The sequence below is a fragment of the Stegodyphus dumicola genome, chromosome 1, assembly GCF_044657685.1.
Source record: "Stegodyphus dumicola isolate Sdum_Otavi_A_Nest chromosome 1, ASM4465768v1".
NCBI classification, from domain to species: domain Eukaryota; kingdom Metazoa; phylum Arthropoda; class Arachnida; order Araneae; family Eresidae; genus Stegodyphus; species Stegodyphus dumicola.
This window is the reverse complement of record NC_140768.1, coordinates 50016893-50042345: the sequence shown is the minus strand read 5'-3', so window position 1 is coordinate 50042345 and position 25453 is coordinate 50016893. Positions and strand designations below refer to the sequence as shown.

General features: G+C 31.5%; 2 protein-coding genes across 4 annotated transcripts in view; one reads left to right on the top strand and one right to left on the bottom strand.

Moving 5' to 3' along the window:
- The window catches only part of LOC118195249 (E3 ubiquitin-protein ligase COP1-like), a 90951-nt gene extending 76369 nt beyond the window's left edge, over positions 1-14582 (bottom strand). For both annotated transcript variants that reach the window (XM_035366504.2, XM_035366505.2), the window contains exons 1-2: positions 14438-14582; positions 3009-3182 (exon numbers count right to left, since the gene is read on the bottom strand). In XM_035366504.2, the coding sequence (XP_035222395.1) occupies positions 3009-3136 (128 nt within the window). In that variant the 5' untranslated portion in view covers positions 3137-3182; positions 14438-14582. The remainder of the gene's footprint in view (positions 1-3008; positions 3183-14437) is intronic.
- Positions 14583-16020: 1438 nt separating this feature from the next.
- Positions 16021-25453, top strand: part of LOC118203966 (endoplasmic reticulum chaperone BiP) — a 34394-nt gene continuing 24961 nt past the window's right edge. Inside the window, exons 1-3 of one of the 2 annotated variants that reach the window (XM_085814295.1) lie at positions 16021-16176; positions 17000-17127; positions 20096-20327. In XM_085814295.1, coding sequence (XP_085670421.1) covers positions 17006-17127; positions 20096-20327 — 354 coding nt within the window. In that variant the 5' untranslated portion in view covers positions 16021-16176; positions 17000-17005. Of the gene's footprint in view, positions 16177-16305; positions 16325-16999; positions 17128-20095; positions 20328-25453 lie in introns of those variants that run through there. The other variant, XM_085814297.1, reaches the window with a different exon arrangement.

Genomic DNA, 25453 nt, shown 5'->3' with positions numbered 1-25453 from the left:
ATTTACAGAATTTTCTGTAAGGGGCAGATCTCCTGTTCATTTATAAGGATAAATGGTACTTTTCCGTTTTGCCGGCCCAGCAGATAAAGTCGCCAATAGTGGTCGGATGCCAAACGGATGCCTCTCTAGTAACCTTTTACACCTCATTTTCAAAACAAGTCGAGGCCATTTCTTATCAGATTGATTGTTTCTTTCAATACTGGTATAAAATTACATAGAATTTTTACCGGATTACTCAATTTTATGCCTCAAGGCCATTCGCAGTAATTAAGTCAATTAGGATGCAATCACACTGCTCACCCTAAGGCAAAAATATGGCAAAGGGTTAAATTCGTCAATTCTAATGAGAATGCATTAGCGAAGTAAAGCACTGCGTTTCACATAATTTGAATAAGCTATTGATATGAATTGAAATAATTCTTTCATTTTAAACTTGTATTCCAAATTAAGATTTAACTTAAAATTAATGCAGATAATTACTGAGAGAATTAGATTTTGTAGTGCAGTTTACGTGAAATGAGATCACTTGGGGTCACATGATATGAACCAGCGAATCAGGAAGTTGAACCATGAAAGCAGAGTTAATTCTTAAATTAATGTCTTTTTACAAATTTATCGTCTTCATTTATTGGCTTTTTATAAAATTTTAAACGATATTAAAATGTTTATGCCTTCAAAATAAAAAATTCTTAGAACTAACATTTGTTAACATTTTATACTGTATTGTGTCGCCAATAAAGTCTGCTTGGCGAGATTTGCGCCGGGAAAACGGGAAAAGTAACGGATAAATTTAGTATTACAATTATCCACATTTTTCAGGCCAGTTTGATTTCACCCATCCTGTCAATATTCTAAATTTTATATTCTTTGGTTAATTTACTTTTATATTAATACTAACTACTTTAAATATTAATCTCTGGATCTAATAAAAAGAGTTAGACGACTTATCACCATGTCTTAATCTCTCAGTAAAGGAACAACACAGATTTATTATTTTGTCATTCTAAAACTTTACAATCTGTATAACAAAAAACAAACTCAACAGCTTGCAGAAGCAACAGAAACAAAGGGAAAGTAAAATTCATGTCTAAAATGTGAGATTTATGTGACATAGCAAAGCTCATTCAAATAATTCAAATGACAGGAAAACAGTAGTGATACAATGACAGCTGACAAACGCTCTCACTTAAAGTCAAGAACTCAATGCTTAGATATATAAACAAATTTGCATTTTGTTGGAAGTAGAAGTGAAGGCAGGCTAATAAAATAACTCAATAAAAAACATGAAACTCATAGAGTTTTACACTAAGAAAATCCTAAACATAAAACTCATAAGGTTTTACACTAAAAAAAATCCAAAGTAAAATAAGAAAAGCCTTTTATTAATTAGAACACCATATATACCTGCATATAAGTCAATCCCCTGACTTTTGAGAAAAATTTTAGGAAAAACAAATTTGTCACATGAGCAGCTGATAAAACAGCATGACAATGCACTTGATAAAATTACACTCACATTTTAGCAAATTTTTATTTATTTCAATTTTAGCACATGACAAAATTTTTAAATATGCACAAAATTTTCAAAGAATTTCATTCTAATCCTTCAAATTCTGATTTAAAGTCAGAATTTGCAAATAAATCCTGAAATTCTTTTTCAGTCATTAGCGAGTGGTCATAAATTTCTTCCTTCGATTCATCACAGCTAGTGTCATTATCATCACTTTGAACGACTGCATCATCTTCTGAGCCATCCAAATTATTGGAAATGAGACACTTTTTGAATGATTTAATTACCATTTCAGCTGGAATCACGTCCCAAGCACCTTTCACCCACTGTGCAATTAAAGTTATGTCTGGCTTTAATTGGGTAGGTATTTGGTTTTAGCAGAGAAATCAGATTGCATCCATTCCACCGAATACTTGTGCATATTCATCTTGAATGGTTATTTATGCTGACATCCAGTGGTTGTAAAATGGATGTCAGCCCTTCAGGGATCATAGAAAGTGTTGTTTTTGAACTTCTGAATGATGTGGTCAAAATACATGGCAAATCAAAAGTGAAAGTTTCCCTAAAAGTGCACCTAGTTTTCTGTACCATATATTTTGAAACCAATCAAGCGTTAGGGTGTCGTCCATCCAACCATTTTTCTGGGCGCGAACAAGAACACCTGCCGGGAATGCTGTCTTTTTTGGTAAAGAATTTTTATAATAACAAATTTAATAAAAAATTAATAAATAAAATGGAAAGAATCAATATTTTTTTTGTCTGTATGAACAATAAATTTAATAATCAAGTTCACCAATGTACCATTGATCGGCAGCGCCATATCTTTTTTTTTTTTTTTTTCCTTAGGTTCCACGTATAAGTTGACCCCATATTTCGAAGTCTGATTTTTTTTATTAAAATTGTTGACTTATATGTGCTTCCATACAGTACTTTTAAACGTGATGAAAATAAGATCAATAATTAATATTATACATACTATTGTGTGAATAAACTTAGTAATGTAACATTTATTGGTTAAAACAAGGTTAAAAACAAATGTTAAACACTGGTTGAATCTTCATAAAAAATTCTACAAATGTCTACAGAAGATTAAGACAATTCAGATCGAATAAAATTTAATTAAAAAAAATTATGCTCAAAATCACTAGGTGTTAAAGAATGGAATTTGCACAGTTTAAGTTTCATTAATTCTATAACAAACAAAGAAAAGCTGGGAGATTTGGTGATATACTAGGAGACATGATAAAAACCAGAAGTCTCCTGGTAAAAATTAATGACTTTTACTTTTATCCGTAATCTTAAGAGGCTATACTATTGAATTCTATGTTAAATACATAAAATTCTATTACGATGCTTTTAGTAATATTTTTTACTGAAACACTATATTTCGATTTTTGCAACTTCTAAGCTATGTGAAAATGAATTATCACTAAATTTCTAAGAAAAAAAACTTGACTGCAATTACAATTAAACTAGTATTTTAAAAAGAAAAACATACCACAAAAAGTCATTATTTTTATCTTCAGATGTTCCAATGCCATTAAATACAGGAGGATGCGGTCTTTTCTTCCATTTACGAACAGTTTCAGTAAAAGTATTCAGCTGAGATCGATTGCCTTCAGCCATGGCTAAAATTTATCTCATCGAAACCAATTCATGAGTTCTGTGATACCTTTAAATAAATAAAATCCACATTTTAGAAAAGCATTGTTAGTATTTAATGTGTATTTTATGCAAAACTCCAACATGATAAACATGCATCACACATACACACCATATAACGCAGAAGTACTACAGCATAATATCATTCACTGAAAATCTGAGAAATACTATACATTTCTTAATGCAGTTTCACTCCCAAAAAAGGCTCACTGGTATAATATTTTGATTTAATGTCAAACTAGTGAAAAACCAGAAAAGGGCCAATAAACTTATATATATGCAAATAAAGAGTTAAAATGGAAGCAGTCAAATATTAAAAATATTAAATTATCAAAATATGTTATTATTAAACTCGGATTAATTTGTATAAAAATAAAATGTAAATATAAGTGTGAAAAATCTATTGTAATGCGAGGAGAATAATAGCAAAAAAAAAAGTTACTAATAATTAAAACCCCTACACTCCCTCGGGTTTCAAAGAATCAAAGCATGTTTACAGAAAGTTTTGTAAAATTCTAAGCAATTTCAGTCAAACTTCAAAATATACAATAAAAAAACTATTATATATATATGTGTACATATAAAGAGGCTGTTTGCGCATTTTTTAGATGATTTTGCTTTACTGAAAAGAAAAAAAAAAAAAAAAAAAAAAGCTGCCTGGAAATTTTTTTTAACTGCAACTATATTTTTGAAAGTATAAATTATCATCTGCTATATTACAGTTTTGTTTTCATGCAAAATGGCAGTTTTAAAGAAGCAATGGATGGAATGATATGTTTGTGTTTTTCTTTCTAAAGAAATTTATTTGTAACTAGCTATTAAAAAATGCTGTGAAAGCCGTGATTTTTCGATATCTGAAGCTATGATAGATAATACTGTCAACAAGAAATGTAAAAGCTTTAACGAGTTTGGCTGTAAGTGGAAAAAATTTTCCAAATACATATCCAAGGAAAAAATGCAATGTTTCGAATGTTGCAAAGATAAGATCTTTAATGTTAAAAGAAAATCTTCGAAGTCAAAAAAGGACCAGTTGTATCTCAGTGTCAACTGTAAACAAAGTGATTCATCCTGATTTGAATCTTAAAAAGACAAAAAAAAAACATAATGTGCATCATCTTTCTCCACGATACTCGGTCCTTTTTCAATCTTAAAAATAAAGAGAATGTATGAAATACCTTCTCTTTATCCACAATGCCATCAATCAACATAACTGCATCAAGGCAAAGCAAGCAGCCACATGTGAAAAATCCACTGTTAATTTCCTGGGAAAAATGGAAGAAATGGATATAAAGGCCTTCACTCATACCCCTACTAAATCTCCTGATGTAACACTCATGGATTTTTGTGGTTATGGACTTTCAAAAAGCAGTCTGTTCAGATCGACCTACAACTCTCCTTGGACATTGGAAAGCTCCTAAAGAAGAATGGGGTAAAATACCTCTTCCGATACAATAAAACCTATTGTCTTCGAAACCGAGGCGTAAAAAGATAGTGAAGAATAAGAGTTATCAAACAGAACATTTAAAACACAAACATTTCAGGTAAAATATCTGTGTGAATACAATGAAAATCATCTAAAAAAAGTGGGAATAGCCTCCGTATATACAGTATCATAATATTTTTATTTTAAAACAAAATCATTCCAATATTATTTCCATGCAATATGCAGCTGAAAAATTAATTATAGACAAAAAGTAAAAAATTTAAAACCAAATACACAACATAGTTTCTATTTTATGTATCTGTAGTTTACAACAATTCTTAGTGACAGTAAGTTGACTTTTTACATATTTATGGGAATTTTTGATTTTAATTGTATTGAATTTAACTTCTTTTGTATCTTTGTGAATTTGGTTCTAAGTTTCTTGTCTTTTTGTCTATAATTTATATAAATACATTTTAAATTTTATGATAAAAAATTTTTTTAAACGAAAATATCCCAATATTGCTATATATATAATATTAAAATATATAATATAAATATTAAAATAATTCCACAATTAATTGAACCAAAATTATTATGAGGGTTGGGGCAAATGTAATGGCAACTATTTTTTTCTTGTAGATATGTGAACCGATCACAAAACGTATATGTGTCGTGTGGAAGTTCTGCAGGCATAGTGTGTATACAGAACAACAGATGACTCTGTGATAGCTGGCTCTGTATTAGCGAGGGCTCTGAAATCAGTCAGTTGGTGAGTGTCGTGCGAGATGGAAGTAAACTGTGTTGAGCAGCGCGCTTACATCAAAATAGCCATTCTCCGAGGGAGAAATGCGATGGAATGTCACAATGAATTAGTAGACCTTGGTAATAATGCCCTACCATATTGTAAAGTAGCACAGTAAGTAGGAAAGTTTCAGCAAGGACGTGTGTCAAACAGTGATGAGCAATGTTCGAGACAACCGGTGAGTGTATAGACCGACTTAGCCCCTGACGTCATCGAGCACCTCATGGATGAAGACAGACAATGGATGTTGCTGGAGTTGGAGAGAGCAAGTGGCATCAAAAAACACACTGTCCACAGGATACTGTGTAATGAGCTAGCATCAGAATCCTTCCCCAGTCAAATTGATGGTGATCGTCGCGTATGACGTCAGGGGTGTCATTGTTTGCCACTTTGTTCCTCATGGCAGAACAGTGACTGTACAGTACTACAGGGACTTCCTGGTGTGACAGGTACGACGTGGCATTCGAGATAAACGTCCGGATCTTGTGGACAGTGCAATAATTTCTGCACAACAATGCAAGACCACATAAAGCAGTGTATGGCAGCTATTCCGACATTGGGGAAGGGAAGAATTCGAGCACCCACCGGTACTCTCCTGACCTTTCGTCCAGTGAATTTGATCTCATTCTCAAGATTAAGGAACCAATATGAGGTAGGCAGTTTGCAACACGAGAGGACATTGCTAATGCTGTGCGCCAACAGATGACCCGATTCACACATGGTGCGGCAAATGCTGAAGCTGATGGTATTCAGAGCCTCCCACATCGTTGGCAGCGTGTAGTGACAGTAGCAGGGGACTACATTGTGGGTCTTCAGGACCAGGTTTCTCATGTCAACTTTATGTATATTGTGTCATCATTCTTTTGCACAGTGAAGGCCATATTGCCCTGTATACTACCGTAATAAATTTGTGTGTTACGATATTTCAGTGCTATTCATTGTCCACACATGTAGCTAAGACTTTGTCCTTTCCTCTGCATATGTCACATTTTCCAACCGGACTGGTATCTTCAAGAAAAAAAATAGTTGCCATGACTTTTGCCCTAACCTACGTATTTATTGTGGAGGATATAAAAAAAAACTCAAGCAACATAAACAACAAATGTACTTATACTGATGTCATTAGAAACATATTTATAACTGCTTTAATAGTGCAAATGTTCATTAAAATTAACAGATAAGATTAAAATCTTACAGATAACAAACAGATAAAACTAACAGGTAAAAAATATCATTAACAGATATTATAAATTATTTCAGTTTTTTGCATTTTTCCGATTGGATAGTTAAAAAAAGTTCTGCAAATTTTAAAGAATTTATTTTACCTTTTCTGTCTGTTTTGTGCAGCGGTGATTTTTGCATGCAAAAATTGCTGCTAAACAAATTCAAAATAACAAGTCAAAGAACTGCACAAACTCGGTGTCCATGTACCGCCAATTATCGCCAAGGGGCATCCATAAATATACTTTTACTAATTAATGTAGGTTTGGTTAAGAGACAGTTGTAGATATTATTAAAACATTTTCCTTCCAAAATATTAATTTTTATTAATGAATAAAGCAATACTTTACTGAAATTCATAAGTGTATGAACACTTTTGTGAGCAACTGTAAGTATTTTTCAGGCTTGGGGAAGAAGGAAAGATTATCTTCCACTAATGGTGAAAGGGGGCAAAAAAGGCTCAGACCCATTATATAGGATAAAAGCATTGGCATCTTTCTTGCAAGTGGACCATTTTTGAGAACACAAATCATCAAAAGCATGCTCCAGCTTAAAAAAGTCCATATCCTTACACTGATCTGTTTCTAGCTTGAAAAAAGTGACTTTCATAAAGATGGAAAGCACTGCTATGCAAAGAGGATTTTATTTGCTACTTCAATTAACAAAGTGATTAAAAATTCTGCTACATATATAAATTGGTGCCTATATAAATTGGTCATCAAAATTAAAGGATAATGACAAAAAATACGCTCACAAAGTTAATGTTGCAACCAATGTCCAATGCTATAATTATTTATACTAATTAAATACGTTTCAACACAAAATTGCACTTCCTTACATGCGTTAGTGACGGAAATATGCAAATTCGATGATTGACAATGTGGTACATAATGGATTAATGTTGGAATTTCAGGCTGGAGTGTTGTTTAAAGTGAATGTGGTTTCTGAGAGTTATCAGTATTCAGTAGTTATGGCTCAAATGCATCATTTAAAGTGAAGGTCAAAAGTCATGAATAATTGGTAGAATCAAGGAAAGGCAAGCACAAATTTGCTCAATATTTTAATGTCACTCAAAGTGCCACATCAAGAGTTTGAAGATGTTTTTTAAGCATTGGATCAGCTGCTAGACAGTCTAGTCAAGGATGATCAACAGTGACACACGCATCAGAAGACTATTTTCTATCAATGTCAACTCAAAGACACTGTGAAGCAACTCGAAATTTGGTTTTAGACTTTCAGGCTGCCACAAGAACTTTAATTAGCCATTTAACTGCTGTATGAAGGCTTAACAAGGTTGGACTGCAGGTGAGAAAAATCAATGGTTTGTATACCACTGTCACCAGATATCAATATTATTGAATCTTTGTGGGCTATTTTGGACAGAAATTTGCGTGAGAGCTATCCAGCACCCTCATCATTAACTGAACTTGGCAATGTTACTGGTAAGTTCAGTAAAGAAGAATGGTACGAAATTTCCTTGCAAAGCATACAAGAGCTTTTTATCCATTCTGAGAAGACCGTAAGCTGTTTTGATTGCCAAAGGTTTCCCTACACAGTATTAGACCAATAAGTTTTTATTTCAGTGTTTCCATATTTTTGTCCAACCCCTATACATTCATGCAGATTCTTCATTAATCAATTTCTTTAAATTTAATACGGGGCAATAACATATGGTGGCAACAATTTGAAAAGTGATACAATGCATTTAAGCATTTCAATGTAAAATGCCGTTTTGAGACTAATATCCCAATCAGGCCTAACACCTCTTTTGGGCTAATAATTTTACCAACTAAGATTTAATTTATATCAAATACTAATACAGTCAAAAGTCTTTAATCCGGACGTCCATAATTTGGAATGATCTATAATCCGGACTTCTAAGCTACAAACTCGTAAACACATAATGCGTTTACGCATGCACATAATACCTTTATGCATATGCGTTTAATGTATAACGGACCGTATAAGCTAAGCTAAAATTATCTAATTATCTACTTCAGTTAATGTTGCAGATTGCGTTGTTCCTTAATCTTCAAATTGGATCCGGCTTATTATTTTTTGCAGACTGTTAGAGCAATTTTATAAAAGTAAGCTAGATGCTGCAAAAAATGGATAAAGGCATATCCTTTGTTTCTCTAACCATTCCGAAATCTGTTTATCAATTTCATGCTGCTCTGGGGGGGGGGGGGAACGTTGCAGCACACAATGAACTGGAAGTTGATCTGTCAGCACTATCCTTATCTTCAGGCCAGATGTTTTTATTTTATTCGGCTTATAATTCCTTACTAAATGTAGTATTTCATCTCGATGGACTCCGTCTTTGATATGATTTAAATCAAATTCCTCGTCATTATAAACATCACGAATAGTTTTCTGGTTGCAATTTTCTAATTTACACTATGCGTAATGTATGCTTTATGCATGCGTGCATTGAAAGAAATGTTTAATAAAGTAAACAAATAAATATTAAGCTCTTTTTTTTTTTTTTTTTTTTTTTTTGTAAATTTTGATACCCTTTAGATCATAATTGCTCTTTATTTCAGAAATGATGGTTTCATATTTTTAATTTTATAATTTCTGCATGCCATCTTACCAGATTTAAATTGATGTTCTATAATCCTGAAAAACCGATAATCCGGAATCACCAAAGTCAAGAAGAGTCGGGATTAAAGACTTTTGACTGTATATATAAATTATGACACACTGTATTTAAAAAATAATAATGACACTACTCAGATATAATTAAGAAACATAATCTGAAAAAAGATGGGGGAAAAAAACTTTTTCAGTATTATTTATATTATTACAGCTATGTAATTAGATGAATGCTCAAGACATCAAATATTTTATTTTTTTAACCAATGATGAAACCAAATGTAACAAATTTCATGAGGCAGATGCACAATAAAACATTCAACAACGGACATTTTTCTTCTGCTTACATATCAGTAGCACAATGCAAACATATAGTCCAATACATTGTTTGTGCATAGTAAAACTTTCAAACATGTATTTTATACCATTCTAAAAGGCTGGGAGAAGAATCAGAATTAAAATATTTATGTTGAATAATTTATAATATAAAATTATTAATATATAGCGAAACTGGAAAACAAAAACATCAAATTTAATAACTGTACATAATAATAATTGTAGTTAAGTCTTTATATGATTTTTTAAATGAATTTATTATTTTTCTTTTCTTTTGGTGGATGTGACAATATTAATTACTTTTTTTCTTTCTTTTTCATTCAATGTTTACATGTTTTTGTGAGATAACCCGTTTCCTATTCGATCGTATATAATGAACCACAGACTATATATAGTGATCAAAATTTCAGGTCCCCTTAAGTTCATCACAATGGATTTGACTGCATAATGTATTTGACAAATTATGCACTACAGTTATGTAAATTTTAGGATTCAAAAGGAATAAAACTGCCCTAAAAATTCACAAGAGCTTAACGTGAGAATGGTTAGTTTTCAAAATAACAGTGGAACACATTTTATACCTTAATGTGTTCCACTGCAATTTTTAAACATGTTAAAATATTAAACATGTTTTGCATAGCTAGCATATATTTTTAAAATACCTAATTTATACATTGATGTAAAAATTTACTATATGATACCCCTTGGTGAATCATTTCTTTTTTGATGCCAAGATCAATGCCAGGAAGGCACAATTTCAAGATGGCTGCTACATAAAAACAAAATAAAAAGTCAAAGACTTGCACAAACTCAGTGCCCAGGTACACATCGATCTATTTTTACTTAAAAAAACATTGGAGAATTGCACAAACTAGGCACTGCGCACTGCCTTATCATCGTCCATGTACACATCGATCTATTTTCATTTAAAAATAAGGAAGCTAAAACAAAGTTAAAACTATCATAGTAACCAGTAATTTTGCTAACATTATCAACATTAGGGTTCCCGAAAAACCTATTTCGTGCGGTAGGCTTCCAAATTTGGTAAACAACCGATACCCCTTGGCAAATTTTTAAGGAAAAAAACAAGGATTACCATAGAATAAAGATTAGCCATACACTGATGTATCATATTTTCTCAAAAACAAAATGAGACAAATACTTAAAATATTTGGTACTTTTCCGTTATGCCGGCGCAAGCGATAAAGTCGCCAATAATGGTACAACCAATTCCAAAAGGAATATTCTCGCTGGTAACCTTTTACGCCTCATTTTAGAAACAAGTCGCAGCTTTTTCTTATCAGATTGATTGTTTCTTTCAATACTGGCATATAATTACATAGGATTTTTATCAGATAGTACAGTTTTATGTCTAAGGCCATTTTCGGTAATTAAGTCAATTAGGATGCAATCACAGCGCTTACCCGAAGCCGAAAATATAGAAAAGGTAAAGTCAAGGCTTAAATTCATCCATTCTAATGAGAATGCGTTAGCAAAGTAAAGCACTGCAGTTTTACATAATTTCTGAGTAAGCTATTCGTACGAATTGAAATATTTGTTGCATTTAAACTTGTGTTCCAAATTAAGATTTAACTTGAAATTAATGTAGATAATTACTGAGAACATTAGATTTTTGTAGTTTACATGAGATGAGATCGCTTGGGGTCACGTGATAGGAACCGGCGAATCAGGATGTTGAACCATGAAAGTATAGTAAATTCTTAAATTAATGTCTTTTTACAAATTTATTGTCTTTATTTATTGGCTTTTTATAAAATTTTAAGCGATATTAAAATGTTTATGCCTTCAAAATAAAAAATTCTTAGAACTAACATTTTTTTAAATATTTTTTATGTGTATACTGTATGTTATCGCCAATAAAGTCTGCTTGGCGAGATTTGCGCCGGTGAAACGGAAAAGTACCAAATATTTTGCACATCAAACATTTTTTAAAAAATGCATCTGATGTAACAATTTCTAAAATTACAAATATTTTTAGAATGTTGATACATAGAATCACACAATCATTTTTTAATGAATTATCACATTTTATTCTAATTGAAAAAATTATATAATCTTCAAGAAAATATTTTGGAACTACTCTGATATGCGCCCTCAAGTCGCCAAATTTCTCGCCAAATATAAATACGTGTTTGATGTAACATAAAGATGAGTTTTCCCTAAGCAAAATGAATTCTTATGAATAAACATTGGCATTCTCATGAAACATTGTTAATACATTTAAAGAGACCTTTATAAATGCTTATGAATCCAACAAGACTATGATTTCCCACTTAGTAATTTGATTCTGAGAAACTGGAAGCATTCATTATAAGAAATAAGTGGTCATCTTTTCTGAGTGCAGACAAAATGGACAAAGTCAAGAATAAAATGTTGCAATCACCAATAAAGACAAAAAAAAAAAAAAAAAATGATGCTGCAAATAAATTTATGCCTTGTAAGCTAATGACCCATCATAAAAATCGGTACTATTCGGTTTCGAGGGCCGTAAAAAATCGCCAAACTATTGTTGATGCCAATGCTGCCAAAATAATTGTTGCAAGAAAGGAAGTATAATAGTAAATAACTATCTAAGATTCATGTTTTAACTTAGATGAAAAGTTAATTTCATATAATACTTTTTTATTATTATAATTTATATGAAAAAGGCTAAACATGACTGAATGGAAGCATAAGAGTAAATAACTATTTCAAATCATTATTATAATTTATATAAAAATTGCTAAACATAACTGAATGGATGCCTGCACCGCTATTTCGCTACCGACTTATCGCTAAAGCATAATTTCATCTCGTTGGTTGTTCAAATGTAACTTTCTATAATGAATGATGCCTTTTCTTTGAAAATATTCAGAATCGGAATTCAGAAGTGCAGAATCACTCACTTATTTGTTTGCCGCTTTTTACGAGGGTTAAAAACAATTGGATTTTTGTCAATTTTATTTTACTTTTTAAATGAAAATAGGTCGATGTGTACATAGATAAAGTCAAAGGGGTGCGCAGTGCCATTTTTGTGCAGTTCTGGGATTTTTTTTAAATTAAAATAGGTCTATGTGCACATGGATACCGACTATGTGCAATTCTTAAAAACGCATCAAGCAATGAGTGATTCTGCACTTTACCCAAAATTCTATTGCCGACTTTTCATCGTGGCCAATTCCCAAATTGTTAAATCCATAGGATATCAAAAAAAAGATTTAAAAATTAAACTAGTATTTCAATGGCGTCTTAAGAAATATAGAACTATATACACTTTCGCAATCTGAAACCAGCATGTACGCTAGATTTGGCGTGCTGTTAAATGGGTGCGTTTGTTAGATTTGGCGCACTGTTAAATGGGTGTGTTTGCTAGATTTGGCGCTTTTTTGCATACATTTTCGCTGCAATTTTTTACGGCCCTCAAAAGAGAAGAGTACCTAAAAATTTATTCTGTGAGAAATTCATCACTACCTTGCATAAAGCAGATAATTTCTATAAAGCTGACAACATAAATTACAACTGAAATCTCATGTGACATATTACTTGTACTATACTATACTTGTATATGTGTCATGCACTAAAACAATTTGCATTAATATCCAATCTGGGCTTCCAAAATTTTTTAATTTTTATGTACAAGACATTCAGATCGCCCTGTCTTTATGTATAATATGTATATCACATTTTCAGTTTTAAAATACATACATAGAAATAAAAGACATTAAATTTAAAAATGAGCACTCATGTATTAAAGGTACAAATAAATTACAAATAATGCTCTGGCACATTTCGTATTATAAATCTATCGGTAATTTTCTGTTATCGGGACTGGATTCAGAAATGTATGCATTTATGTATGTATGCATGCAAGTGTGTATGTGTGTTACATACGTACATACATTTCAGAATCTGGTCCCGATAACAGAAAATTATCAATCTCTAACACAATAGGCCCAAACCTTTAAGTTTTGAACTTATTTACAAAATGTTTGCATATTCTACTGAATGTGTATATGTTATATAAGTTTGTATAAACAGGCTATTATACATAAAATATGTATGCATAAATAGATTATAAGAAGTTATGCGTAAACTTTTATCAAGCTAATAAAAAAATTTTAGCAAGGATTTATTATACTAATGCCAATAGGTCCTTACACATAAAAATAAATAAATTAAATATATGCTAAATTACATTAAAATCATTTTTCCAGTTTTTTAATACCCCACACACACAAATAAATAAAAATCCCAATTAAAGTCCATTACAGTCGTTTTATTATACAATACTGCATTTTGTTTTAAAAAAACTGCAGTTCATAATTAAAGAATACTCAACAAAGCCTAGACAAAATGTGAAATACACAAGAAAGGAGTAATTCAACTTTAAAATTTACATTTTCTTCCCCCAAAAAGATAAACGAGACCAAATAACCGAAAACTATACCCTTCAAGTTGAAGCTCACATAATTTACAATAAGGGAGGCGACACTAAAATTGAAATCTAATCTTCAGTTTCAGGCAACTTAATGAAACTAGTGAATGCATAAATTTTTGATGGCAACCTGAATATTTGACAAAATTATATATCGCTTATCAAATCAGCATTTCCATCCATTGAAAATTGTAATTTAATAAAACTTTTACATAAAATTCACGCGATAACATTAAATATACACCGATGTTGTCAAAACAATAAAATAGCTCTTGGTAATAGTATATATCAATTCACAAACTCTAAAAAAAAAAAAAAAAAGAGAACTGTACGACGCAATAAAATTTATCAAATACACAAGATGTAACTTTCACTATGAAGACTTTTAATTGGCAAGAACAATCATAAATCAAATATAACAAATTTCCATATTATATATATTTCCGTTACCTATTATATTCCTAATTGCTACAATTATCAAACTAGTTTCTATCAACTAAGCTTTCATATACTAAACATGACTTTATGGTTAGCAGACGGCAATCAACGACACGAATTTCTAAAACAATATTACAGTAAATGAGCCGATTTGCAAAGGCTGCCATCCACAGAACAAATATGAAAAGATTTAATAATTTTCAAACGCATCCCTAAAAAAAAAATACTTTTTTAAAGAATAATTTTAAATTATGCTACCGTACTAACAAATTGCTTCAAATTCTAAACGTTTTTAATAAATGTCCTCGTATTAAAATTCAAATGTTATACTTTTGATAAATTTTACTGGATCGTGAAGTTTCCTTTTTCTGGCTCTATTCAGACACTAGAGATAGTGAAGAAATGTCGAAAGATTTTGAAGAAATTTCTGTTGTATCAAAATCTTAGAAAGTTTAAAAATTGAAGATATTGGGAAGCAAATGAGGACAGAAACAGCGACAATAACAAAAAAGGAGAAGGAAAGGCAAACTAATTCTTCGCCAAAACAGGACAAGAGTTAAACTGTCAAACCCAAGGAGGTTAGAATAAACTTCTATACTAACCTCTTTGGTTAAAGAAACGCCTAGAATAGAACCAGATTTTAAATACACTGAGGAAGAATATAGCAGGCAATCAAGGATACAGAGTTTACGTTTTTGTAAGAATTTGCTCAATAAAACACTATTCAGGCTAAAACTACATACTTAGCTTGCATTATAGACTTGAAGATGTGAAACTTCTTAAATGCAGCAAAAGTGCATTCCGTGCAAGCTAGGCTAAATTATGGGAAATGTGGAGAATAACGAAAATAATGTAACTGAATCGATATGTAATATAGTTCTCCCAACTATTATTAGACTGATTATAAAGCCATAAAACAAAAACTATCGTGATGAGATAAAAGGACAAGAGCTAATCATGCCGAATATTGGTAACAGAAAATATTTTATGATAGAAACATGTGAAACATGCTATCATGAATATATATGCTTTTCTATTCGAAGCAGTGCATATGGTCAGTACAACTACTTCCCACTTTGGAAGAGATTATATAACAATATTAATATACGGTGACAATCATTTTTCACTTCATTGGCTTAGTAAGCTCGCTTCACCTTTTGTAGAATCCATACTTGTCAAGTAATATTTCTAGACATCACGGATTTCTTTAACTGACAGATTAAGATTTATTGCACTTTCCAAGATATCTTTGTTGCATCTTTCTTAGTGGTTAAGAGGATCCAGGTATTTGCTTTTGGATAAAATCTCGAGAGTTTCATGCTAAACATGATAAATATACTGCAAAGACCTTATGTTTTAAGCATTTGTTGCACAATTCAGTTACTTGAGCTTTACGAACTAATGCAAATAGCCCTTTAAAAAAACTCTTACTGTATACATCTTGAATAAATCTTAATTTATTTAGCCAAGTTTATATAACTTGAAACTAATGTAAGCGCGCAAACTTTAGTTTAGAAATAGAACTGAAGTAAAATGAAGTTTTGGTTTCGCTTTGACCAATAAGAGACGGACACGGCATTTTGTAACACGTTCAGATTACTTTTGCTAGTTTCCTCCGGCACCTGTGTGTGTCTGATATCAGTGATTTCCTCGCACTGCTAGTTTCGAAATTTTGGGATTTAGATATCCCTTTGCGTGTCATCTACCTCTATTGTGACAGTTCATTCGCTGTGCAGTTGCTGTATTATTAGGTAAACTGTTCTGATATTTCTTCACTTATTTTCTAACACGATGTGAGTTAACGATCAATCACTAGCTCTAGGAAAATTGCTTGATACATAAATCTTTTTGGGGATGTAATTTACTTTAAAAACTTTAGTGATTATTTTTATCCTCAAAGTAAGATTTTTTTTTTTTAAATCAATTTTAAATACTGCTGATGTGGCCCTTTTTTTTTTTTTTTTTTTTTTTTTTCAATTTCGATAGTTTCTTTAAGTAATAAACTTAAAATGTTGAAAATGTACAATTGTAAACGTACCTACAGTTGTAAATTAAAGTTGACCGATTAAAATTCAGAAATGTTAAAAACGCGTAATTGAAATTTTATGTTTAGATATTTTTCCTTTATTTTATTGTATATTTGTGAGTTATTCAGACTCGATTTGTTAAATGTTAGCATTTTGTTATCAGTACTTTTCATAGCATAATTATATTAAATCTAATGTTAGAGGTGATATTCTAAGGTAAGTTCTGAGTATTAAAATATGTGTTAAAAATTTTTAAATGTGGAGAAAATCATGTAATTTTTTTAATCTGTTAAATTAATTGAACTTCTAAACAGTTCAGAGTATATTAATAGTTTATATCCAATTTTCCTTTATTGGAAGGCGAATTTATAGTAATTGATGGATAGAAGAGGTCAATGACTTTTATGATTTCTACATGGATCTGTTATGGTTGAGATATTTGCTGTCTTAAAGTGCCTTTTCTCATGTGCTCATAATAGATCTGGTTTTAAAATTTATCATTACTAATGAGTATTTTGCCCATTAATATGTTTTTTTGTCTTTCCAGGTGAAAATGATAATTAAAATTATAGTTTATATTCTGCTGATTACAGTTTGTGGTTGTGTAGCTGATGAATCAAAGAAAGAATCTCTTGGTACAGTTATAGGGATAGATTTAGGAACTACTTATTCATGGTAAGAATGAATATCATAGAGAAAAATCATTTTTAATATATCATAATTTAATTTGCAATTGATTCAGTAAAACTTGCAAATCTAAATTTTATTTGCATTTAAATAAAATACTAAATGCAAATTTTAGTCAAGTGTCAAGCTATTTTATGTGCTGATTGCTTTATAGTTAATATGGAGATGCTGTGAGACAATTAAGAAAATACAAAATTAATATGGGTTCTGATAAAAGCTTCTTCTTTAATATCTCAAATTGGATTCTTAACAGCTCTAAAGAAATATTTACTGAACCTTTTTTCTTATAATTGATTCCAGATAGATGTAGATAATTGTTAATGTTGAAAAATTACTGTTCTAAATTATATAATGGACAATGCAGTATTAGAGGTCATTGTTCAGTGTAACATGAGAATAATAATGTGTTGGTGTTTTATTTGATAGGTTTTAATTCTTATTTGAATTTTATTTTATGAAAAACATCAAAGCTGCATATTTAGCCAAGTTATATCTTAATGTATTTTAAAGAAATTTAGCTTTTTCTTTATGTAGAAGTGATGAAGTTTGTGTAATCTGATAGGTTCAGATACTTCTGAAAAATTAATACTGTTGTTAAACCATTATGTTTATGAACTAGGTTAAAACTATCCTTCTCATAGTCTTTTTGAAAGACTGAAAACAAAAAACGAACTTGCAGTTACCTTTAGAGCTTGAGTCTCTAGTTCAAGAATATTAAATATTTGAGTGTTTGTGACTAACAGCAGCTAATTGCATAATGTCTTTGGATGTCCCTTTTAGAGAGGTTACCAAATTATTGCATCACAGCTGTGTGTTGTAATCAAATGATTTAGCATAACATAAAATGTTGTTAACTGAAGTCCTTTTACAGTCAAAATGGTTAACTAGTCTGCTTTTGATGCATTTTGTTACAATGATGCTTTCAGTACTTGTACTGAACATCATGCAGTTTCGATTACAACAAATACATATGTGGCTCAAACATGGCCATTTCTATTGATTTTGACATGGTACACTTGAAAGCACGGAGGTTACTGGATGAAAGTTTTATATTACTTCGTAAACATTTAAGTTATCGTAGGGAAAAAAAAAGCATTCAATTGTAAACTTTTATCAAAAAAGCTTTTTATATGTAATCAGATAATTATATTTAGAATTTTGTGTTTGGCTTATGCAGCATTAGAAAAAATAGTTAAACAATTTTTTTTTTTTTTTTTTTTTTTTTTTTTTTTTTGGCTAATATATGAATCTCTCTAATGAAAAAAAAAAAATGCATTTTTTAATAGAATAATATTTGATCTAAGACTGGAAGACTTGAATGTTTATCTTAATGTGTAAATTAGGAGGAAGAAGAACTTTCTTTATTCTTGGAGGCAGGAAGTTTTTTTGCATTTTTATCCTACTTGTGCTTAGTTATACATTGTGAAAATGATATACATATGATCTGATATGAACATTTCAAAATGCATATTTATTACCCCTACTTTTTTAAAGTTTTTTCTCACTTGGGTTTTTAATAAGTTATGTCAGATATCTCTGTTTTAAATTGTATTGCATATTTCTAGATTACAGATTTCATTGTAATGTAAACTATACCACTGTGGAAAATTTCATAAAACTTCTGATCTATTCTGTAAATTATATTAACTTATATATGAATATTAAAATTTATTATTTGATGTTAAATGGGTGAATTTGTTTAATTTTCCTAATTCTTTATTCTGAATTCAATTTATTTTTAATATATAGAACACAGTCAAAAGTCATTAATCCGGACTCGTCGGGTGATTCCAGATTATCGAATTTTCCGGATTATAGATCATCAGTTTAAATCTGGTAAGATGGCATGCAGAAATTATAAAGTTAAAAATATGAAACCGTAATTTATGAAATAAAGAGCAATTATGATCTAAAGTGTATCAAAATTTACAAAAAAAAAAAGGCTTAATATTTATTTACTTTATTAAACATTTCTTTCAATGCAAGTTGTTTAAGTTGCTTCATTTTATATGATAATACTTTCTCTTTAATTTTATAAACAGACATAATTTCTTGTTCAGTTACAAAGTTCTGCTGTTCAAGTCCTATAATTGCTGTGTCGAGAATACCGACTAATTTGTCAATCGAAATTTTTTCGTTTCAATAACCTCTGTGTCACTTTCTTCACTATCGGAAGTGAATTATAATGACGAGGAATTTGATTTTAATCATATTTCAAAGACGGAATACATCGAGAAGTAAGGAATTATAAGCCAAATAAAATGAAAATATCTGCCCTGAAGATACGGATAGTGCTGACGAATCAACTTCTAATTTATTGCGCGCCACGGTGTTGAAAACATCTGCCTTGACAGATCAACTTCCAATTCATTGCGCACCATGGCGTTTTCCCCCGCCGCAGAGCAGCATGAAATTGATAAACGGATTTCGGAATGGTTAGGTCATTTTTTGCTGCAATTCCACTTTTGTTTAATGGACTTTGAAACATACTTTCGCTTTGTAGATCCTTTACATATTAGTAAATATATATCTGAAATTCTATTTGACATAGTCGAAAGTTCAAGCTTACTTTTATAAAATTGCTCTAACAGTCTGCAAAAAATAATAAGCCGGATCCAATTCGAAGATTAAGGAACAACGCAATCTTCAACATTAACTGAATTATATAATTTAAGCTTAGCTTATACCATCCGTTATACATTAAACGTGCATGCGTAAACGTATTTTGTGCATGCGCACACGCATATTCGCAGCCGTTAGGTCTTACGCGCATGCGTCAACACGATGCATGCGCAGAAAGTTTGTAGCTTTGAGGTCCGAATTAACTACTTTTGACTGTACTTATATTTAGTATTTATAATAATATGCCGAAAAAGAATATTCATTACAAATAATATATAATTTGATTCAGATTTAAATTATTTTCATAATTAATAATTTATGAATTTATTTTTAGTGTTGGTGTTTTTAAAAATGGTCGAGTAGAAATTATAGCTAATGACCAAGGAAATCGTATCACACCTTCCTATGTGGCTTTTACTGCTGAAGGAGAACGTTTGATTGGAGATGCTGCAAAAAATCAGTTAACAACAAATCCTGAAAATACTGTCTTTGATGCTAAGCGACTAATTGGCAGAGACTGGAATGAACCTACGGTGCAAAGAGATGTAAAATTTTTTCCTTTCAAAGTAAGTTTAAATGCTTATCACTTGACTCCAAGCATAAACGATAGGCTTGGCAGCTGCATACGTCCATGTTTAAAGCACAGAAAGGCACAACCTAAGTGTTGTTCTCACAAGCAATAACTAAACAAAAATATATTTCGCTCAGAATTAATATGTTTAATTTACATGAGGTATCAATTGCATTGCTGGCAGACTATCAGATATTTGAAAGCTGGGCCTGATTTAAGAAAAAAAGGTGGAATTTAAAAAAATAAAATGCAAATATTTTTTTTTTTAAATTGGAAAAATTGGTTTTTAAAGAGATTAGAATGCTGATTTAATTTTTATTCTTAAATGAATGTTTAAAAGTAAACTGTTTATTCTTAAAAAGAAATATTAAAATATATCTCTATTTTGTATTTATCACTGTTTTTCCTGATAAATAATATAAAATCAAATATTTATATACCTAATAGACAAATTTAAACTCCATAATTAGTTTTTAATTACTGTATTTAAATACCTTTGGCTTTGGCCTGCAAAGAGTTGTATGTATGTAATAATTCACTCTAGTTCAAATTTACTAATGCTGTTTGTACATTTTTTAGACAATTTTCATTGTAATTACAGAAATATTTTACCTAAAATTTTTGTTTTTAATGTTCTGTTTGTTAACCTTCTTCACTATATTTATACACCAAAATTTCCAAGACAATAAAGCCTTTTGTAGTATAGGGAGAGGTATTTTATCCCATTGCTCTTGAATAGCTTTTCAAAGTTTAAGGAGATTGTAGGTCAATGTTTGGACAACCCGTTTTTTAAAAGATCAAAAGCGCAAAAATACGTTATTGATTGATTGAGAGTGAAGGGTATGGTGTTGATACTCGTTTGTTGTTCCATTTTCCCCCCAGGAAATTAACAGTAGAGTTTGACACGTCATTGCTTGCTTTGTTTTGATGTAGTTGTATTGATTGATCACACTGTGTGTAAAGGAAAGGTATTTCATATTTCAAAACTGGGTATAAAATATGTTTCTGATAATATGTAGAGTTGATCGTTACATTTTTCTCTAATTTCTTCATTTTTAATTTCCCGTTATATGAAAAAAAACCAGTAACACTCATAAATTCCTTAGAAAAACTTTCTTTAGATTCCTTAAAACATGTTTCAAGATTTTTTTTTCTCCTCTTGGATGATAATGAATGGATATCTTTTATTGCAGTCGTTTAAGTACACCCAGGATTCATCTATTGTGACATTTTTCGATTTTTGCCTGGACAAATTGTTCTCGTAAAGAATTCTGCAGTGTGTTCTGCGTTTGGTGATATGTCGTGGATAAAGACTATGCACATTATGTTTTTTCGCTTTTTTAAAATTCAAATCACTATTAATCAATCAAAATCATAAAAACAACCTTGTATTTAGCGTAGGTATAATGAAACACTCAATCGATTTCGAGGGCAGCTAAACCTCCCTCCTCATCAGGAGAAAGAAGTACCTAGAAAGAAGAAAATAAAGGAATCACAGAAACACGTGGTCCTTATCAGCACTGCACATGGTCATAACTAGATTTTTAATCAGAGTTGCACTGCCCGCCTACTTTTACTGAGCCAGGCTATCTGATCGAGCATGAAAAATTAGCGAAGTTAAAATAGGGAGCGAGGGGCAAATGCACCTTACGCTCAAAATTTGAACTTCAAATAATGGAAAGCAACCACTGAACGGATTTTTATGCCCTCTGGTAGTACCAAACGCGAGGAGGTAACGCCATCTATCGGCAAAATAGAATTAAGATAGTAGAATTTTAAAGGCATTAGGAAGGACTGGATTGGACTTCAAATCATTAACTAAACCTGCTAAATCTTTGTGAATGTGAAAAGCCTCAAGAAAATCCAATTCACCTATGGAAGAAGCCTTTTGGATAATTTTTGCAGATCCAAAATCAAAATTATGGTTAAAAGTCCAACTATGATACGCTATTGAAGACTTCGCCTTTTCTGACATAAGATTCATGTTCCTTGATACGAAACTTCAACGCTCTTTTCATTTGGCCGATATATCTTAAACCACACTGACACTATATACTATAAATTCCCCAAGAATTCAAGACAGAAACACAATCTTTTAGAATCGAAGGGTGAATTTTATTAATAGGGGAGACACCGACTTGAAAATTGAATTTCTGGAGAGTCCGTGCAATTTCATAGCTAACAGAAGGATAAAATGGAAGCACGACAAGGTCATTAATATTATTTCTAACAGTGGAATGTCTTCTTTGATGGGAATCTGAAAATGTTTTAACGGCTTTATCGATAATCACGGGAGAAAATCCACTGTCAATCGCAACTGCTCTCAAATAATTAAGTTCATTGGTAAGCAAAGATTCAGAGGAACAAACTTTAAGCGCGAGGAATACATAATAGTAAAAAGAAGCCATTTTTTGCTTAATAGGGTGGTATGACTTGGCAAGGGGTTTACGGTACACGGTGGTGCTAAAATCAGTTTCATTGTGGATTATAAGAATATCAAGGAAGGGGAGGGAATTGTTGGATTCAATTTCAAGAGTGAATTGGATGGCTAGATCAATTGAATTCATAATAGATAGAATTTCGGATAAATCCTCTTTATAACCGTCAAAAAGTGCGAAAGTGTCATCAACATACCGAATCCAAAGACGAACAGATAGTTTATCAAATAATTTCATCTCAAAATAGTGCATATAAATGTCAGCAAGTACCGGACTGAGAGGATTACCCATAGCCAATCCTTCAACTTGACGAAAATATGCATTTTGGAAAACAAAGTGGGTTTGACTCGGAGAAACTTTAGTAAGCGATACCAACTCATTAATTTCAGTATGTGTGAAGTGAAATTCCTGAAGCCTAGTTTCAAGACAATTTAGTGCTCCTTCGACCGGAACATTAGTAAACAGTGATTTGACATCAAATGAAACCATAATGGAACGAAGTGGGGAAATATTTTTAAGTTTATCAATGACTTCAACAGAATTTTTTACAGTGTGAATATTGTTATCAAGTAGAGGAGAAAATCTGGAAACTAAATATTTGGCCAAAGGATATGAAGCAGTACCTATGTTGGAAACAATTGGTTGAAAAGGAATATCGGTTTTGTGGACTTTTGGAAGAGCATAAAGTCTCACGCAATTAGTAATAGGTGGAATAAGTGATTTTTTCAACTCAGTTGGCAGAATGTGGGAAGATTTAATGGCACTTTTTACTTTCGTGAGGTCCGAAGTTGAAGGATCTTTAGGGATCGAGCAGTATGGGCCTTCATTTATCAGTTTAGAGACTCCAGTATGTGGTCTCTAAACTGATAAATGAAGGCCCATACTGCTCGATCCCTAAAGATCCTTCAACTTCGGACCTCACGAAAGTAAAAAGTGCCATTAAATCTTCCCACATTCTGCCAACTCAGTTGAAAAAATCACTTATTCCACCTATTACTAATTGCGTGAGACTTTATGCTCTTCCAAAAGTCCACAAAACCGATATTCCTTTTCAACCAATTGTTTCCAACATAAGTACTGCTGCATATCCTTTGGCCAAATATTTAGTTTCCAGATTTTCTCCTCTACTTGCTAACAATATTCACACTGTAAAAAATTCTGTTGAAGTCATTGATAAACTTAAAAATATTTCTCCACTTCGTTCCATTATGGTTTCATTTGATGTCAAATCACTGTTTACTAATGTTCCGGTCGAAGGAGCACTAAATTGTCTTGAAACTAGGCTTCGGGAATTTCACTTCACACATACTGAAATTAATGAGTTGGTATCGCTTACTAAAGTTTCTCCGAGTCAAACCCACTTTGTTTTCCAAAATGCATATTTTCGTCAAGTTGAAGGATTGGCTATGGGTAATCCTCTCAGTCCGGTACTTGCTGACATTTATATATGCACTATTTTGAGATGAAATTATTTGATAAACTATCTGTTCGTCTTTGGATTCGGTATGTTGATGACACTTTCGCACCGTGGGTTTTCTCCTGTGATTATTGATAAAGCCGTTAAAAAATTTTCAGATTCCCATCAAAGAAGACATTCCACTGTTAGAAATAATATTAATGACCTTGTCGTGCTTCCATTTTATCCTTCTGTTAGCAATAAAATTGCACAGATTCTCCAGAAATTCAATTTTCAAGTCGGTGTCTCCCCTATTAATAAAATTCACCCTTTGATTCTAAAAGATTGTGTTTCTGTCTTGAATTCTTGGGGAATTTATAGTATATCGTGTTAGTGTGGTTTAAGATATATCGGCCAAACGAAAAGAGCGTTGAAGTTTCGTATCAAGGAACATGAATCTTATGTCAGAAAAGGTGAAATTAACAAGTCTTCAATAGCGTATCATAGTTGGACTTTTAACCATAATTTTGATTTTGGATCTGCAAAAATTATCCAAAAGGCTTCTTCCATAAGTGAATTGGATTTTCTTGAGGCTTTTCACATTCACAAAGATTTAGCAGGTTTAGTTAATGATTTGAAGTCCAATCCAGTCCTTCCTAATGCCTTTAAAATTCTACTATCTTAATTCTATTTTGCCGATAGATGGCATTACCTCCTCGCGTTTGGTACTACCAGAGGGCATAAAAATCCGTTCAGTGGTTGCTTTCCATTATTTGAAGTTCAAATTTTGAGTGTAAGGTGCATTTGCCCCTCGCTCCCTATTTTAACTTCGCTAATTTTTCATGCTCGATCAGATAGCCTGGCTCAGTAAAAGTAGGCGGCCAGTGCAACTCTGATTAAAAATCTAGTTATGACCACGTGCAGTGCTGATAAGGACCACGTGTTTCTGTGACTCCTTTATTTTCTTCTTTCTAGGTACTTCTTTCTCCTGATGAGGAGGGACCTTTAGCTGCCCTCGAAATCGATTGAGTATTTCATTATACCTACGCTAAATAGAAGGTTATTTTTACGATTTTGATTGTCACATTAGCGTGTTTCTCTTCTAGTCAGTATTAATCACTTTGCTTATAGTCGACACTGAATATTTTAATTATTTGGCAATTCTCCTTTGATTTGATGGGTTTTCTTTTATCATCAAAGGTCTTACTTTATGCGAGGAGGTAACGCCATATATTCAAAACAGTCTGTTTTTTTCTTTGGATACATATTTGAATAATTTTTCCACCT